The sequence below is a fragment of the Hippocampus guttulatus genome, chromosome 3, assembly GCF_054856545.1.
Source record: "Hippocampus guttulatus isolate MCC_2025c chromosome 3, RoL_Hgut_1.0, whole genome shotgun sequence".
NCBI lineage: Eukaryota > Metazoa > Chordata > Actinopteri > Syngnathiformes > Syngnathidae > Hippocampus > Hippocampus guttulatus.
This window is the reverse complement of record NC_141263.1, coordinates 25902912-25921534: the sequence shown is the minus strand read 5'-3', so window position 1 is coordinate 25921534 and position 18623 is coordinate 25902912. Positions and strand designations below refer to the sequence as shown.

Sequence of the window (18623 nt, the reverse complement as noted above, 5' to 3'; positions counted from 1 at the left end):
CAGCGGCTAATCTACTGTGTATAATTCTTAACGGTATTCAGTGCGCCGTTTGGTCGCAACATTGCATCAGCGTCAGCCGTTCTGGCCCGTGTCACCTGAACCGAAGTGGGAAAGAGAGGCGCGAGAGGTTTTTTTGTCCCACGTCACCTTTTGGACTTCAGCGAGCAGGAACGATGAACCACAGCAAGGATGAATTGGAACCTTTTGAGTATTCCTACTATGAATATTCCGACTGGTACTTGAAGAACGCAGAGCCTACAAAGCCTCCCAAAGAGTAAGTATCGATCACCCTCAAGCTTGAAATCGGAAAAGAAGGATCGGCCATTGAATCATTCCACAACACTGTAATACAGATCGATCCACATGAGTTTATTTGCATGTATTTCTCCTCCAGGGTCATTCCACCGTGTGCCCCAACAGCGAATGATGCAATCTTTCACACATGCATGCTCTCTATATCGGTAAGTACACACTGAAAAAAGAAGCCAAGTAAAAAGCTGCTAAAACCTCCGTGAAGGACAACATGCTACAGTGGACCCCCCACATACACTGAAAAAAAGGTCGTGTTGAAGTTACTCAATATTATTTTGTGGTTGGACCGCGATACATTTTTGAAGTAGATGTAAAGTCAGCTCAAAAATATTATCTGGATCCAGATGATTTTATTGTGTGCAACCACTTGACAAAATTAAGTTTACTGAATTCAACAACAACAAAAATCAGTGAGCTCACGGTCCAAAGCTCTTCGAGACTTTTTTTTCATGATCAAGGGCTAGATCAATAAATTTGACTTTTTTTTTGTTTGTTTGTTTGTTTATTGAACACAAAACATATATACAGTAATAATTTGACAGAAAATAAGGTAGATAAAAAAAGTAAAAAGAAAGAAATCAATCTTCATTCAACACAGTTATTATGTTCAAGGGAGTAGGTAGCTTTGCAACCCACAGCTTCACCTATTTACTTTTCACTTTCGTTTCTTCTTTGGCAATCGGATTTTAGTGAATAAGAGCTTTGCTTGGGTTTGGTATGTTGTTAAAAAAGACGCTACTTTGTTTTGCAATTTCATGGCATTGTTTTCATATGCAACTGCAGTGTCCTTTTAAAAGAAATATAACCGAGTAGTTGCTGCACTGCAGTTTGTCAATATCACCATAGGCCAAACTACCACATCCAAATTATTAACTATTTAATAATCCTCCGGTTTTGGTATGATAGCACCTTTGCTCATTTTAGAATGTCAAAGAACTAAACCTCAGCTCAAATTTATCGAGCACTTTAAAACAACTACCGACCGTTCTTTACAAAGTGCCGTATACAGACCAAAAATAATTCATACAACAAAGAATAGAACAAAAAAAAAATTACGAAAACAGTCATAGGCACAAAAAATGTCAAACTAAAAATCACGTCTCATATTGAGTCAAAGGCCAAAGAATAAAATCAGAGAGGAGCTGAGAGAGGTAAGGTGGGGCGAGGCCATTTATAGATTTGACAACAAATAATAGAATCTTCAAAAGAACTCTCAAATGTATCGGGAGCCAGTGAAGGGATGCCAGAGTAGGAGTTATGTGCTCCCTCTCAGAAGTTCCAGTCAAGAGGTAAGCAGCAGCATTTGGGACCAACTGGAGATGCTTCATGGAGGATTGGCTGACTCCACAGCAAAGTGCATTTCAGTCATCCAACTGGGCTGAAGTGTCCCGGATTTACAGTCCAATCCACTGATTTAGACTAAAGAAAGCGTACCAACAAAATAAAAGTTCATGCGTCCTGATAAATGTGAACAGAGGCCCTTTTTTCCCCAGCTGGTGATTGTGCTAATTCTGGCAGCTCTGACCCGAAGAAATCAATTCTGCCGAGGATTTACACGAGGATCCTCCAGTATCTTGAGGCGAGTTTTGTTAGTGCTTGATTTTTTTTGGATTACCGATTATGTCCGTGCGGCATGGTTTGATGCTCCTGCATGATCTCACAGTCCAACCAACTTCCTGGATCAGACACAGAGCAAAGGTGTGGCGATGGCTGTGTTTGGACTGCTGTTCAGCAAACTGGCCATGCTGGTGATTGCACCTGATCCCCTGCCTTTCTCCAAAGACACAGCAGCTGATATCAAAGGTGCCCATTCGGAGTGCAACGAAAAGATCTCAAATATATTTACTGTAGGCGGCACAGTGACTCAGTGTTTTTACATATCCATGTCACAGTTTTGAGATCAGGGCTTTGAATCCGGACTCCAGAGTTTGCGTGTTCTCTCTGTCCAGGAACTGGAAAATGGATTTCAAAATATGCCGTTGGGACTCTCACCACTAACCCTTTAGAGCACCTGTGTCAAAGTCAAGGCCCGGGGGCCAGATCTGGCCTGCCACATCCTTTTATGTGGCCCGCGAAGGCAAATCACAGATTACCAAAATTTCCAACCTGCCCTTTTCAAATTTCAAATTCACATTTGTAATAAATAAGAGTGATACTGTAAGCATTTTCTTGTTACCAAACCCCTCATTACAGAAACTTAAACAATAGTTGAATAAATCGTTATGATATGGTTTCAGTCATAACGGCTCTGCAAGGAAAATGGTAACTAAAATGTGGCAGAAAAATGGCTTCCCTGCATTTTCACATCAAAGAAGGTTTATAGAACTGTTGTCCATTATCACCCCCCCCCCCAACTTAAAAATATAAGTAAAAACAACTCAGCAAATTGTTTTGGCGCAAACAGCTAGCATGCTTTGCTGTGCTAACTAACAAACTAACCATAAATGTCAATTATTTATATTTCAAAGTGGTTCCCACTTAAATGGTCGTTTCAGCCCCAAAAGGAGAGAGAACACGTTACAGAAACCCATGACAGACATACTGTGCAAAAAGAGACAAAGCACAATTTACAAATCACATCTATCAGTTATAGCTAAGAGTACATTTTTCACACCTCCAAGCTAACACATCAACCTTCTATGGAATCAGCTTCCATGTCTTCCACATCACCCAGAACTCAATATCAATTCTGCCGTCATAAAAAATGTAAGAGAACGTGTGCCTGATGTCTCGAAAAAAAGGACACAACGATCTCACCTCCATGTTTGTGTAGAGCTCATGAAGATAGCGGCCATCTTCTACTATCCGGTTCTCTACTACCCTCTGATGGTTTGTAGCACTCTGCAGCACAAGGCCGGTTATGTGTTTGGCTCGCTGCTCTCCGTCAGCCATTTTGGCATTCAGCTGTGGCAAAAGTTGGACTGCCCAAAGACTCCGGAGGTAATGCATTAAGAATATATATATATATATATTTTTACTTTCTCCCGTTTTATCCAACATCTGATAATGTCTCCCATTCGTTTCACAGCTGTATAAGTTCTACTCTTTGCTTGCAAGTTTGCCTCAGCTGGCCTGCCTGGCGTATCTTTGCGTCCGGTTTCCTTTGCTGTTTTTCACAGGAACAAAGACCGAAGAGGTGAGAAATGCTTGTTGGCGGCTTCGCTTGCAATTTGTCGAGTGAGGTAGTGAGCAGGAAAGGGATGAAAACACATATATCGGTGCCACTGAACGACACGTATTTGAGCAGTGTGAAGCATCACGTTCATGATTACAATAAAGAGCTTTTTGTGAGCTGATTACACAAGACCTGTGATGTTTTTTTTTTCTTTTTCCCTCACACTACGGAACCAAATACAAGGTTTTGTTTCGACATCAGATATCATTTGCATACAGTTGTGGGAACAATTTTAGCAAATAGGATGTTTCATCTACGTTCCCGTACAAAGCATTTGACCAAAGTCGGAATTCTTTTTTCTCGCAGGACCTCGAAAGCTCCTACTACAGCGACTATGTCAAAGCCCTTCTGAAAAAGAAGGAGCCAACAGCAGTCAGGTGAATTGAAACCATTTGCCGGTTCAGCATTTAAGTAGTCCACAAGAAATGATGTCATTTAAAGGCGACGTATGTGTTCTAAGGGCCCAATAAAGCTCCCTCCCGTGTTCTTAAATTGACATCTCCAGTTATAAATTGTTGGTGAATATCCTTGAGAGCTTTGACGGGTTGTTTTTGTTGACACTCTGCAGGTCTTCGTCGTCTGACAAAGCAACACCGGTGGAGAGACTACTGGCAGTGACTAAGAGTTATATTTATATTCCAGAAAAAGGTGCGCGCATTTCACTTCAAAAATACATCGGCGTTTTCATTCTGAGCTCCACTTAGCTTTGTTGTTGTTGTTTTTTTGTGCTTCTTTTAGTCTTTCGTTTCCCTCTAAAGCTGGCCGTATCCGTATTTGTAGCTTTGGTGGCGATATACCATGTAAGTCATTTTGAGCACCTCACCTTGACGCCTCATTTTATTACAGTCTACTTGAAAACCGAAGAGTATTAACCACAATGTTTGATTTACATGTCATGCTAAAATCTCTGTTTTGTTTTTTTTAAGATGCCAAAGAAATGACAATTTTTCATAATTGTTGAGACATTTACCAAAACCAAAGCAGCACCCAGTGGTTGTTTGGGAAACCCCCCCCACAAAAACAGAATCACTGATTTATGGCGCATTTGATATACAACATAACTTAATGTGCTTCACAAACTGTAATTAACAGTGCAACAATTAAAGCAGTTACGGAGTTAAAGTGAGTTAAATGCAAAGCCATGAGATTTACAAATATTGCTTATTTACAGGACAAAAAGAGCATACAATGGAAGAATAACATGTTTTAAAACATGATTTTAAAAATTTTATGGAAGACTTTCATCATGGGGATGGCACAGAATATAGATTTGAACCTGGATTCAAAAGCATTTACAATTTATTGGTAACTTTTGAATCTTCCTTCATTCAGATTATTCACTTTGATAATTAAGAATACCAGAAAAATCAGTATTATCAAGTACAGAGAAAAGGTTTTGCTTTTTAAAGTTGATTTTGGGGCACGGGGCACATTACACACGGGTGCATGTTATTCACAGGATTTTATGGTACTTCAATTTGATACTTTTCTTACATTTACAGTCTTTGTCAATAGAAAGAAGTCACGCAAAGCCCATTTTGATGTCAAAAAAGGCGTACGTTAATGAATACATTAAATAATTAAAAGCCTGTCTTCACACTCGAGAGTACAGTCGATCATATTGTGGTCGATCTTTTTTTTTTGGTGCATTACATGAAACATTTTTTTGTCTTTCAGACAGCCCTACTGTTAGTCGTCTTGGTTGTCCCGATTCTCCACATTGTCCGTGCCGGTATTGATGAGAACATTGCCTTCCTCTTACTGGGATTTGGGATTATCCTCTCCGATGACAGAATGGAGGTTGTCCGAATTGTCACTTTCTACACTTGGCTGCTGGAAGGTTTGGGGCGCTCGAATAAAAATGCATTTGGATTGATAATTTGTGTAATGTGTGTACGTTTTTTTTTTTTTTTCAGTCTGCTACCTCTGTGCAATGACCCTGTCTTGTGTGGTCAGTCTGGTGATGCTCATGAGGGCCATGGTACTCCACAGGTACTAAAATTGGAGTCCGTAGCGCTCAAGAAACGAATGGACTTTTGTCTCTTTGACTGGCGACCACTCCAGAAAGGACCTTGCCTGTCGCTAAACGTTAGCTGGGATCGGCTCAGCCTTAGTCGTGACCTTATGAGGAAAAGTGCTGGAGAAAGTGGACAAAGGGTCATATTGAAAGTGACCCATCACTCCCTTGTGCTCTGTGCTTCAGGTCAAACCTGAGGGGACTGTACAAGGGCGAAATCTACAACCTCTACAACAGTCAGAAGAGCCTTCGTCCATCTAAATCGGGTGTTTTGTGTTGGATGGGCTTGACTGGATACCAAGCTGCAATCGTCTGTCTGGGTACAGCTCAAAAAAAAAAAAAAAACAACACGTCACCATATCATCCGTGACCATCATGTGATGGAACAATGATGACACTACAGGAACCAAGACGTCTTGAATTGAATTGAAAACACTGAAACATGCTTTGCCTAACTCATTTGCTGACACAATAGCGAGCATATTAGAAACACAGTCGAAAAACGATTCATGTGTTTGTTGCGTGCCATCTTGGCAGGTATGGCAATCCAGACGGTGGTGTTTTTCATCTGCTTCTTGTTCCTGGTCTTCCTTATTATCATCCCCATCTTTTACGGACGCAACCTCATGGTCTTCCAGATTGCTGGCAAGGCTTGGTCAGTCAGCAAGTGGTCATCTATTCTTTCTTTTTTTTTCATTCTTAGTGGGCTAACATTGAATAAGTTTGAACCTGTGTGTGTGATGACTTAGGCCTGCGTGGGTTACAGTGATCCTGGTCACTGTGCTTCAGCATGTCGCTGCCAAATTTGCCTTTGTCAAAAAAGACGCTGGCACCCGAGACTTAAATAACAGGTACCGCATTCGACATTCATTTGGTGCTGTATATTTTGAGCTTGATTGCAAAGCACTTCACGGTTAATAATCAAGGGAAAGAATGTTCTAAACTGTTTTTTTGGGGGGGGGGGGGGTGTTTCCAGGGGGAGTTTGTTCCTTCTGACTTATCTGTTATTTCTCATCAACACCGTGGTGGGACTCATAGTGGCGATATGGCGAATGGTCATCACGGCACTGTACAACATTGTGCATCTTGGCCGTGTCGACATCAGTCTGCTGCACCGCGCTGCAGAAGCCTATGACCCAGGTGCAGTGGAAAGGCCACAAGCAGCAGTGACAACGCAGCACTCGGGCAAAACAGCAGCACCATTAATTCATGCTTTAATGTCCATCTAGAATAAACGTTTGAAGATATTGCGGAATTCATGTCACTGACATGTGTCCTTCGCCCCCCCCACCTCCCTCCCCAGCATATCATTATTACACACAATTTCTGAAGACGGAGGTGAGCCAGACACACCCGGTGTTGAAAGCTTTTTGTGGGTTGCTGCTGAACGTCACGGTTGAGGGCGGCCGAGCAGACCAGAAAATACGAGATGCAGAGGAAGGTAGGCATTAAATTGCACACACACACACACACCCTGCACCGAGGTCATACATGACTAAAATTAAAATGGAACGAAACATTTTCGTTTATAAGAAAATAAAGATGAAAATGCATCTTGATAAAACTAACTAATAGTAGCGAAAACGTCCTTTATTTTTGTCTTGGTCAGGAAATATCTTGCATGAGCTTTTGGGGTTCATTTTAAATTCATTTAGTTCCATTCTGCCGTACGCCCGTACGGAAACCCTCATTTGAATTGATTTATGACACAAAACTTGATGACCTTTTTTTTTTTTTTTTTTTTTTTAGACCTTTTGTCTTTGCACCACAAATATTACATATATTAAAAAAATATAAAACTAACACTAAAACTAATAAAAAACAAAGCTAAGATCACACCAATGCGCAGCAGTACACAGATTGGGAATTCTGGTTTTAGATTCATGCTAATAAGTTTCAATTCCAGTACTTGTCATCATTGAATAATACAATCATGATCACCAGTTGGGTTTGATCTACTCAATTTAACATTGTTGTGGTTTTGCTCAAAGTGGGCACTCCATCGTACGAATAACTCTCATATTTTGGTTATCTCATTCAGCTACGCGGAATCAGCCCGCGGAAAGGATGCAGACAAAACAGTGACAATACAAGAGACCGAGTCATAGAGCCTCAAGCACTCAAGACCGGCATGTGGTTCTGTCCTCGCAGCCTGCTCTATGTTTGCAGGGATCCAGGAAAGCTCGCCGAGCAGATCGACCGGCGGTCGTAGGATTCGCTCCCGCTGGCAGCTGGTGTACACGTTGGTCAACAACCCGTCCCTCCTGGGCTCCAGGAAGCACTTCCAGACAACGCAGAGCTTGGAGAGCGTCCTCAACGGCAGCCCAAAACGCAGCAAGCAGACAAACAGCAAGAGGGAGGCGAGCGAGGCGTCGTCCACTGAGCCATCCGATGAAAACCAAGATAAAACCCGTTGAGAAGCTCATTGCCGCAGCGCTGTAAACTATTGTAATCGAAATTATGTCAGAAGGAAGTCGGGCGCTTCGATGATATTTTTAAAAAAAGTGAGAAGCTAATTTGCATGACTGTGCTGCAACCACCGTCCATGATTTATAATACGGTTGAGCCTCGTTTCAATGTCCCCCGTTGACGTTTTCACCCCTACGACGCTCACATTTCAAAGTCCCAATTCCACGTAAATCGTTTTCCATTTGCCGATTTTGCTTACAACAGACACCTTTATAACATAAATGTCTTTTTAACGACCAGATTTCCCCCACAAAATAGAGAAAAGCTTATCGTTACAACGAACCGTGGGAAGCTAACTGCTGCCGCCGACCTTGCCGATGAACAAGTTATCCCACGTGAGATTCCCCCTCCGTTGCTTAGCAACTCTACTGATCGACTCGTACATTGTTGTACTTCCAGAAGCATGGCGCGGTCTTGAGCGCCGTTGCCTACGGCGAGTAACATTTGCCGACTGAATGTTTCCAAAGAGGAAGTAGGAGCGCTCCTGTTGTTTGTTTCATGTCTTATAAAATCTTTTTTTTCTTCATACGGTATACACGTTATTTGTAATTGACGTGTATACTGTATAACATGTTCATGTTTATACACCTATAAACGCTCATACTGTAATATACGTCATAGCTCGCAGCCATTTTATTATTTTATTTCGGTTACGAGGAACTACCGTTGTACTGTGCAGATTTGTTATGTCAGTCGCGGTATGTTGTAACGAGGCTCGACTGTACCGTGCATATTACGATCACAAGTCGAAGTAACCCAACAGTGCACGTCTCGGGCATAAATGCAATGAGCAAAGCTGTTGCCATTTACAAATAAAGGTGGCGGATTTGATTTTATGATAGATAGCAGCTGTCCTTAATCTATTAGCTCATTCAGCACCAGCCAATTCTGGACCAAGTCTGAAAAGACGTTTAAAAACGTCTTTGGGAGCAAACGAGTTAATTGGATATTGAACACTGGGAAATTTGGTCAGTTCTGCTTTGAAGTTTTGAGACCACACCAACAAACAAACAAAACAAAAAAATCAGATTTGCCTTTCTCCTCGTTCTCTGTCTCTGATGAGTCAGCCTTCATTCTCTTGGTTGATACCGAAGCTGTCCGTTGCCCTTCGTACAAGTGCAGGAGTCCACAGGCCTGTTGTTCTTCCAAACTCACATGCACGTCTATTGATCGGGACTGATCAATTGCGGCATGACAACAGGATGAATGAGGTCAGAGTTCCACTTTTGGTAAAACACGACAGGAGAGCATCAGCGAGCTTCTTGCTACCGCACGTTATTTAAGCGGCACGTGCCACAAAGGCAACCAGGGTTCAACCTTTACTGAGATAGGCGACTTTGAAAGAATCAATCAGTCAATCAATCAAAAGTGTGTGTGTGTGTGTTAAAACTGGACTGAACACACACTCATGAGTACTTTCACTGTTTTGTTTTTTTTACTTGTACTGTTTTCGAAACAATTGCACTAAATGATAACAAAAAATATTTTGAACAGCAACTCACCATTTAGGTCATGTTACATGTCAACGCAATGGTTGGTTGTGTTCAGAACCAACAGGGAATATGAGGCTTTTCAAAAATAGCAGTGTCAGCAAAAAACTCTCTCTCTCTATATATATATATATATATATATACATATGTTTCGCGATATAGGCCACTTTGTTTGGTATATATATATATATATTATATATATATAATAAATTGAACATAAAAACGGAAAACCGGTTGCGGAAGCGGTTTGCAGTGAATCACTGAATATCTTTTTGGATAGCAAGCGTGCCTGACAGTAGCTTCACAACCAACTTTTGAAACCTGTTTCGTGATATTCCAGCCAAGGGTGATTCTACATTCTGCAATTCTTTTTGCCCACAAATTCTTCATCATTAAGGTCCCGGAAGAAACACATCAAACGTGATTTTAAGGGTGAGCTTTGCTTGGTATTTTTAAAACACGCTACTGTTATTCTGAACACGGCTGTATGTTTTTTCAGATGGCTGTGAAAAATCCTTCAAAGTATCCTGATAAGAAGACACTGTACATGGATTACATATGGGACATTGTCATCTTTTACTCTTATCTATTTTTTTTTGCTACACATTTGCAATTTTCTAGACGTATTGTTTCGCAATATAGGCCACTTTGTTTGGTTCAAAGGGTGTCTCTCAGCAATAGCAATAGACAAGCTTTTTTTTTTTTTTTTTTTTAATGGGGTGTCTCTACTCTTATTTTCTTAACACTGTCTGATTGTCTAATGAGTGAGTGGTAAGTTTTTTTTTTTTTTGGTCCTTCAGTCGGCACGAGAGCGCATCCACAAAACACAACACACAAATGTGGCGAACGTCACTGGCACAAAGTGAAACAACAGAAGCTTTACATTTGACCAAGTGCACTTTGTCGTATTTCTAATTTCTTGCGATATTGACAGCTTCGGCCCCCAAAGGAAGCCGATCGCTGAAGTCTGATCCCACCTCGCAGTCATCCAAATTCCCTCTTGACAGGGACAAAGTGACGGTCTCCGTCATGACGCTTTCTTCCGTATCCGCCTCTTTCTCTCCATCCAAACTCTCGGTCGCCCCGTCGTCTTCGCCCAGCGGATCGACGTCGGTATTCCGCCGGGACTCAGCTAGCGCTGCGATGTTGACGTTGGTGTTTGGGGTCCGCTCCATCCGGTACTGGTCTCTGGCCTTGAGGATCAACTTGCATGTCTTGTTGTGGTATTTGTACACCAAGTGGAAGCACATGGCTCCGAGAAGAGGAACGGTGGACACAGTCAGAAGGCAGATGCTGACCGAGATGATGATGATCAGATTGGGGACTTTCTTTTTGGTGGTGAAGAGCACTTGCATCTCGCAGTCTTCGCCCTTATAGGTCAAACACAAGGAGTAGTTGGTACCGGGCCGCAAATCATTGAGCAGGTAGGTGCTGAGACCCTCTTTAACCAGCGACCACAGCACAGGTGAGTGTTTGTGCTCGGTGGTAACGCACAGATAGAGTCCTCGTGAAGCCAAGTCCTCCTTGTGATTCGCGGTGGCCTTGCGAGTGCTCTCCGAAGCGCCGACGATGGCGGCCGTCCGGTTCGCCCGCTTGTCTCCGGGTATGAGAAGCGGGTTGAGTCGTATGGTTGCCTCCGTTTCTGACACCCACAGGGCAATGACGCCAAAGTCGAACACGTGGTCCTTTGCGTCGTCCGAGACGAGGCTCGAAATGTGTCGTTTTTTTGCGTTCGATCCGCATTTGGATGCACTTCTTATCTCTTCGAGAGACTCGGGGGTGATCTCTCCAGTGGGCAGATCCGGGTCGGATACAGAATGGAAATCAGACATTGCAGTTATTGGTTGGAGTGATTGCTGGGCTGTACCGTAAAGAGCGCTTATGATCTTTGCGTCCTTTGCTGATGGTTGTTTTGGCGAAGGCGCCACTTGGACAGAAAGGGAGTCTGCTGCAGTGCCAAATTCGTTTGAGGCAGAGCAGCTGTAGTTGCCCGCGACTTCTGCGCTGAGCGGCGAGATAATAAGGGTTCCGTTATTAAAGATCTGGACGGAATTATTTGACCACAGCGACCTAATACTTGATTCACCCGAGTCATCCGCTACGAAAGATACGTTCAGTTCTTGTGCTCGACTGCGAATTTCCCACGTAACCGATGGCTTCGGGTTTCCTTGAGACTCACAGTTCAAGACCAAAGCATCGCCCTCGTGCAAACTTGTTCCATCAATATTTGCTTCGGTCCATATTGTCACATTTGGGTGCGCGCATTTGATGTCGGGCAAGTTCATGATCGTTTCTCCTCGAAGTGTCGCTGGAGTTGCGCAAGTGATCAAGTTCCGCTCGGGGACGGTGATGCTCGTCGTTGATAGCCAATCTCGAAACCAGTTGACGTAACAAGTGCACGCAAAAGGATTGCTGAAGATCTGTAAGTGGGATAGGGAAACCGAAGCGTCGAACGTCCCCTCGGCTATCGTCAAGAACTTGTTGTTGTTCAGGCGAAGGGACCTCAGGTTTTGGAGATTCACGAAAGCATCTCTGGGCAGACTGACCAACTCGTTGTGGTTCATCTTCAGCAACTGCAAGTCAGTGAGATTGCGCAGATCCCTCCACGGAAAGTCGACCATTTTATTGTAACTGATGTCCAAATTACGAAGAAGAACCATGGGCGCGAGGCTCCCCGGCTCAACGGAGACAATCTCATTGTGGGACATCCACAGCGACATCGTCTGGGTGACATTGCGAAAGATGCCTCGTGGTACCGAACGGATCTTGTTTGCTGAGAAAATAACAACGTTGACATTGCGAGGCAAGCCCGTTGGGATCTCAACCAAGTCTCTGTCGGGGCATTCCGCAAAGGAACGTCCATATTTAATTGAGCAGGTACAAACTGTTGGACATCCAAGTAAGGCACCGAAGAGTGTGGAGATCACCATCGATAAGTACAGCACTCTGGCGGCCATTTTCAGCTCCTGTCAAGGAATGACAACCTTTATTACATTTTATTCACCAAACTTGTTTCACACCAAAAAGGTCTCATGGTCAAAATAAATAAATAAATGGAATAAAAAAAAAAAATAGCCTACCAGGAATAATGGCTGGCTGACTTGCATAAAAAATAATCCGTAAACAACAAGACAAGAAAGAGGGTGCGCAAAAGTGGCCTAAAATTCTTGTACTTTGATGTCACTGGGGTAAGGAGAATCAATGATTGCAAATCAGTGACAGAGCAATTGTTGGCTGTTGTTAGTTTGGAGGACAAGTCATTTCATTGACATCCTATTAAGAAAAAAAAAAAAAGGAGGATGGGAACTGCACAGTTACTGTGTCCCCGTTGTCCGCGGATATATTTAGAACAGATGATTCTGTCTGTACAGGGCATTCAAAAGGACAATTCAACTCCTCTTGACAATGCATGCAGTCAATATCGTGGCATGCTCATCAAAGACAAATAGGTCACAACAAGAGGGAAAGTCCAAAATAGTCTGACTGAGAAACAACACCGAACTGTGACGAATCACACACGTTCCTGCTGTGGCCCTGCAATTCTGTTGAGATGACACAAACAGTGGGAAGAGTCTGGTTTCAAACTACGCAACAGCTTCTTCCGACGCTGCGTGTCCTTGGTGCAGGGTCGGGGCAGGAGGAGGAGGAGGAGGAGGAGGCAGCTGCGCGGCAGATGTTTGCAAACACGGCAAATCGTATCCGGTATCACCGTTCCAAAACGCCAAACTATGAGCGTTCCGAGACGGTCACGATCGATGCCAGTGGCGGTTAATGACGCCGCCAAAGATTGCTGAGGACGGGAGGCAAGACGAGCTTGGCGTGTATGCGAGCTCTCTTACCAGACTTCAATTCCTTGCTCCCACGGGAGGAGGTGCTGCGACAACGCGTCCACGTTTCTTCCAGTCCAAACAGCACCTGACGATTTGAAGTGAGAAGGCTGACGACGAAAACACGTCTTGCTGTCTTTCTGCTGTTAACCCCCCCCCACGCCCCCTCACGCCTTCCCAACACCCCCGCCACCGAGATAGATGCACGGACTTGCCCCCTAAAAAAAAAAAACGTCTTAAAGAGAAATCGACCCCCTTCGCCATCATCACTTTGTGAACATATAATCCTTATTTTCACTCTCCACCAATGATATAGAAAAACCGTATTCTAGGATTAAAAAAAACCAAAACACATAGTCCCGTTTTGATTGACCCAGGCTGAGGTAATTCATTGTGTAAACCCTCAGCGCGATGGATTGCTGAAAAATATTACGATGGTGTCTCATTATGATTTTTAATTAAAAAAATAGTCTTAATACTCGTTCAAACTATTATTGAATTTGTGGTTGAAACTGTTTGGAATTGAGTTAACTGTTCAAAGACTGGAAAGGAGACCCAATTGGCTCCCATTGTTCCATTCCCACGGGGCCAATCGTGACCTCAGCATACCGCAACGAACGTTCCAGCTACGACTGCCTTCAAATGTAACGCCCCCAATTGTCCACTAGATGGCAGTCAAAGCATTGTTTGCTTGAAGAGTTTCTTTTGGTAAACCATTTTCCAGCCCCCCTACAGTACTTGACCCTTTTTCTTGTCGGCTCACCCGGAGTCTTTGCCAAAACCCTCCCTGCCCCAAATTATTGTGAGTTGCCTGCCGATTACAATGCTCGAGGGAAGTGATTCTGCGTGGTTCGTAAATTGACGGAAAGTCTTTGGTTTATGACCCGACCAACATACATCGCACTGCTTTTCATGTTTATCTTCATGTGTTTTAGGCCAATACCGTGTTACTATAATTGGGATTTATATGTCACGTTTGCAAATATCTGCCATTGGCAAATAGCTCAGCTTTAGTTTCATGGGCACATCACTTTCTTCTTCATCTTCTTCTTCATCGCCTTCTCTAAGTCCCCTATAGTTGTCCACGAACAAATTAAGGTGACTCCAGACCGAGAGCACGTAATGGCCATTCTTTAAAATGCATTTATATGGATATTATGTCTTTTACTATCAGGAATGAGCGATATCAAATGGAGAGAGTTCACTCCTTTTTAAGTGCATGAGGCAAAGTTGGAATATCATCATCGTATCAAATCATCATTCTCTCGACTGTAAAGGAGCATTGGCAGTGAAGTCAGTGATGTTATGTCGGCGTTGATCAAAGCCGGCTCTCGCTGACGCGGCCCCGCATGACAGAACACTGAAAGATTGATGAGCTACAGCGGTTTTGCGGGATCGAAGGAAGACTTTGCCTCCTCATACACATTCAAACTTGATACAAAGGCATCGGGGAAAGAAAAAAAAAAAAGTGCAGCCATGTGCCACTTTGCATCAGAATCCAGCCGAGGCAGAATTTAATCAAGTCATCTTCCATTTTTCACCCAGCTGGAAAATTAAAGAGATCACATGTGTCAATGGAAATTGCACCGAGGCTTCCGCTCATTCCCACCTCCTCGCCTGCCGTGTGCTCCTGCCATTTCCCCGGTAACTTAAACCCCTCACTGGAGGATAGCAATGTGATTTTGGCAGTAATGCACTTCTATTGCTCCTCCTGTGATGCCCTGCGGTATCACTGTCTATCACAGTGCAGGATGGAGAGCTTGGAGGGCTTTGGAGAGCCTCATTTACCTTCATAATCTCCCACAGTCATTGACATGCTGGCATAGTGGCAACCACACTCGTGCACACAATGTACGGAGAGAGAGAGAGGGGACATGTCCAAACAGGCCTCATAGACGGCTGAGTGCAGACAGAATTAACATAGTGAAGACTCTGCATTATGCAAATTGTTATGCTTGCTCTCTCTGACAGAGCTGGGAAATGGGATGACGCTTTATGAAGAAGCAAGCGGATCAGTGCATTTAATGCCTCTCTGATAGGAGCCCCCCCACCCCACCCCTCTCCTGGAATATACCTCGGCTGAACTGTGTCACATCTCTGACAAGCCGAGTTAAGTCTGGATCCCAAAACGTAGACGTAAACAAGGTCTCCGTAACAAAAATATGTTTTAATGCAAATAATCGCACCGACAAAGAGGTAACATAAAGCACTGGTCAAAACAAGGACCAGAGGGAACATAAAACGAATAACAAAAAGCGCTTGCACAAAAGGCAAGGGAGAAAAATAAAGACCGCGAATACAAACTAGAAACAATGTATCAAAATACACGCAAGCGAAAAGCCAAATCACAAAACAAAAATCGTACTTACAAAAAGCAGGGGTACCGAGAGTACAAAACGCGAAACACGACGATGTCAATAGCCAAATAGTCTATGAGCAGAGAAAACAGCAATGCAAGAAACAACACTCCAACAACAGGTGCACGGCAGATGAGTCCTTAAATACAGAGTCTACTAATCACAGATTGGCAGCAGGTGCGTACCGAAGTCCGCTCATGCCACCTGCTGGCCAGACCGAAAACAGAATCATGACAAACTGCTTGCTTTCCACATGTCATGGTGATCGTCATCTTTCAGGCTGGGAGACAATCAGACGCTGAAACGGGATTAGCCAGCAGATGAACATGCGACGTTGAGCAATTACGATTGGGGCGGGGGCATCATGCTCAAATATTTCATTTAAAATCAAAAGTGGTCTTTTTGGGGATGTTTGCCATCCCGTGGAGAAATAACGATTGTCAGAGCAAGGTCAGCCGTTTGGAAGTAAAGGAGAATAAATCCTGTTACGTTGGATAAGGGTGAGTGAAATAGGGGTGTCGAGCAAGACCGCACACGCACGCACACAAACCCATGGCCTTGGCTTTGTTCTAAAGCTCCTTTTTTTTTTTTTTTTTTAGAGTTACACAGGCTCCATTTACTCCTGATTGCCTGTGACTGGTGACCCCTGAACCCAATCCAACACAGGTACAGCGGGAGGACCCATCAATGCCCGGCAGCAGGTTTTTTTTTTTTTTTAATACCTCTAGCCTGCTGGATAAATGATGTCCTTGGTGGACACACAAGTACAAAGTGAAACACAAATACTCGAGACGAGAGAGAAAAGGACCAAATTCCATCTTTTTTACCGGCCCGTTGATCATGAATTGATTACACGACTCGACACTGTAAAGTGTAGCGCTCCATCCCCGCCCGTGTTTGCCATCGTTACGTAAGGACGACAGAGTTGATTTGTGTCCAAACGATTACAGAGCCAAAAGTACTTGTGTCGGGACATAATTTTGATGGTCTGTATTAATCTAGCAAGCTACTGTATGTATATGTCTATGACAGGGGAGAAAACTGATGCGGCCCGTGACCAAACTCTGAGTGGACTCTTTCATACATTCATTCCTTTTCTGATCCGCTTTATCCTCATAAGGGTCGCGCGGGGTGTTGGATCCTGTACATAGACGTTTTTGGAGCATAAATACAATGTCATTACAATGTGCCTGACAAAGATCAGTGCTCAAAAGCTCATACGGTACATCCATGCATATGCACAGTAGGTGATGAAAAATTCTGTTGTTTCATAATGAAAATGCTCAAATTGTCTTTTCCTCCTCTCCACCTCCTCTCTCCGTTACAGATCGAGCCAACTTTGTTGGGCTTCCAAGCACCTGGGAGAGCACCGGCTGACCTCCCCCCCCCCCCCGCCCCCCGCCCCCCCCTCTCATACCTTCCCACCGCACATAAATGCATTCATCTCATCCTCTCCGGCCAGCGATGTCACAGTTTTATCGTGTCCTGTGCTGTTGCTGTCAGCTCAGCAGCCACAAACCATAACTTGCAAGCGCGAGCGGGAGCGCCGAGCGGTCAGAGGACGAGGAACAAGACAACGGAGGGAAAGAAAGAGGGGAAGCCGAAAACAGCATGGGTGTCAAGGGGGGGGAAGGAAAGGTGAAAAGAGTGGCAGGCATATCCTGCAGAAGACCATCGTTGGAAAATGCACTCCAGATTTTTTAAGGTCACAATATTGCGCTGTTTGTGCTTTGTAACTGATGATGATCTTCATTTAACACGGGGACACAATTTACGTTTGTTTGTTTGTTTATTGAGCATATATAGTACACACAATAACAGATTGACAAAAGGCAAACAAAAATTATGAAAGGAAAATTAAAAAGTAAGTACCGGTAAAAGAAAAACACACATCATCACAGTTGTATGCTCAAAGGAGTAGGAACAAGTAAATAACTTATCGAGTCCTACCTCTTATTATGTAGCAATTTGAATTGATCATTTTTCAAAACAAAGAAGAAGAAGAAAAATCGACATATCATCAAATACTTTTACCCTTATGCATACTATACCTTTCTATTTATACACCTTGTGTATGTGTTGGTTCATAGTCTCTTGGGATATAGGAATGAACTTTTCCTTTTTTCCAATCACAATTATGACTTCAAGAGCTCTGATGCCTTCATGCATCAATCTTTGTGCACTTTTCTGCACAACCAATTTGAAATTGTCACGTAGCAAGGTGGTGGTGGACCCCAAAAAGCAGGCAGGAGGGAGGAGCAGGGTGTATTTGAAGAAATGTATTGATAAAACACAGAAAACTAAATCCAAAACAAAGTCAGGAAAACAAAACGAATCCAAAATAACAAACAAAAACCATGCAGAAACTAAAAACCCTCAATAACAAAAACATGACCAAAACATGACTGAAACAAACATGACAGTAGCATACCAACAGCCACAAACAAACATGACAACAGCAAAAAGCAACAATGACCCGACACTGAGTGGTCGGGCTGGGAGTCCTTTTAAAGCACTAATTACCTAATGACCAACAGGTGTGCAGCTGCAGGGGGAGCCCTACAGTGCCACCTGTTGGTCCCAAACCGAATCATGACAATTGAATTGTTTACATATTTTTTTGTAGCGCTGAGGAAAAATCAAGTCCTTTCCAGCAATTAAGTGACCCATCCCAATATTAGATATACAAGCAGCAAAGGAACAGCAAACAAACGAACATGACAGTAGCAAACAGCAACAATGACCCGACACTGAGTGGTCGGGCTGGGAGTCCTTTTAAAGCACTGATTACCTAATGACCAACAGGTGTGCAGCTGCAGGGGGAGCCCTACAGTGCCACCTGTTGGTCCCAAACCGAATCATGACAGAAATAATCCTCCTTTTTTTTTCAATTTTTATTAACGGGTGGGAAAAAAAATCACCAGTTCTTAAAAAAAAAGAAGAAAGAAATCAATTCATGAATGGATTATTAAAAGT

The 18623-nt window shown here is 43.3% G+C and overlaps 1 protein-coding gene and 1 pseudogene across 2 annotated transcripts; one reads left to right on the top strand and one right to left on the bottom strand.

Moving 5' to 3' along the window:
• Positions 1 to 36: 36 nt before the first annotated feature.
• Positions 37 to 8809, top strand: LOC147207985 (receptor for retinol uptake stra6-like). Its single transcript, XM_086107693.1, has 17 exons — positions 37 to 274; positions 395 to 461; positions 1806 to 1891; positions 1976 to 2115; positions 3086 to 3252; positions 3341 to 3448; positions 3794 to 3864; positions 4056 to 4135; positions 4226 to 4287; positions 5165 to 5327; positions 5404 to 5479; positions 5691 to 5824; positions 6042 to 6159; positions 6254 to 6355; positions 6481 to 6644; positions 6808 to 6945; positions 7674 to 8809. Exons 1-17 carry the CDS (start codon positions 174 to 176, stop codon positions 7919 to 7921), a joined length of 2025 nt encoding a protein of 674 aa, XP_085963819.1. The 5' UTR covers positions 37 to 173; the 3' UTR covers positions 7922 to 8809.
• A 577-nt stretch (positions 8810 to 9386) lies between these two features.
• LOC147207984 (immunoglobulin superfamily containing leucine-rich repeat protein 2 pseudogene) lies at positions 9387 to 13448 on the bottom strand (annotated as a pseudogene). The gene is made up of 2 exons (XR_015100524.1): positions 13303 to 13448; positions 9387 to 12429 (listed from the first exon to the last, which is right to left on the bottom strand). The product of XR_015100524.1 is annotated as an immunoglobulin superfamily containing leucine-rich repeat protein 2 pseudogene (transcript).
• Between the last annotated feature and the right edge of the window lie 5175 nt (positions 13449 to 18623).

Excerpts from the sequence above, each read along its gene's own strand:
- LOC147207985 (XM_086107693.1), top strand. The coding sequence starts at position 174 with ATGAACCACAGCAAGGATGAATTGGAACCTTTTGAGTATTCCTACTAT. Across the intron at positions 3,449-3,793 it reads CAGGAACAAAGACCGAAGAG|GACCTCGAAAGCTCCTACTA; the intron begins GTGAGAAATGCT and ends TTTTTCTCGCAG. Across the intron at positions 4,136-4,225 it reads TATTTATATTCCAGAAAAAG|TCTTTCGTTTCCCTCTAAAG; the intron begins GTGCGCGCATTT and ends TGCTTCTTTTAG.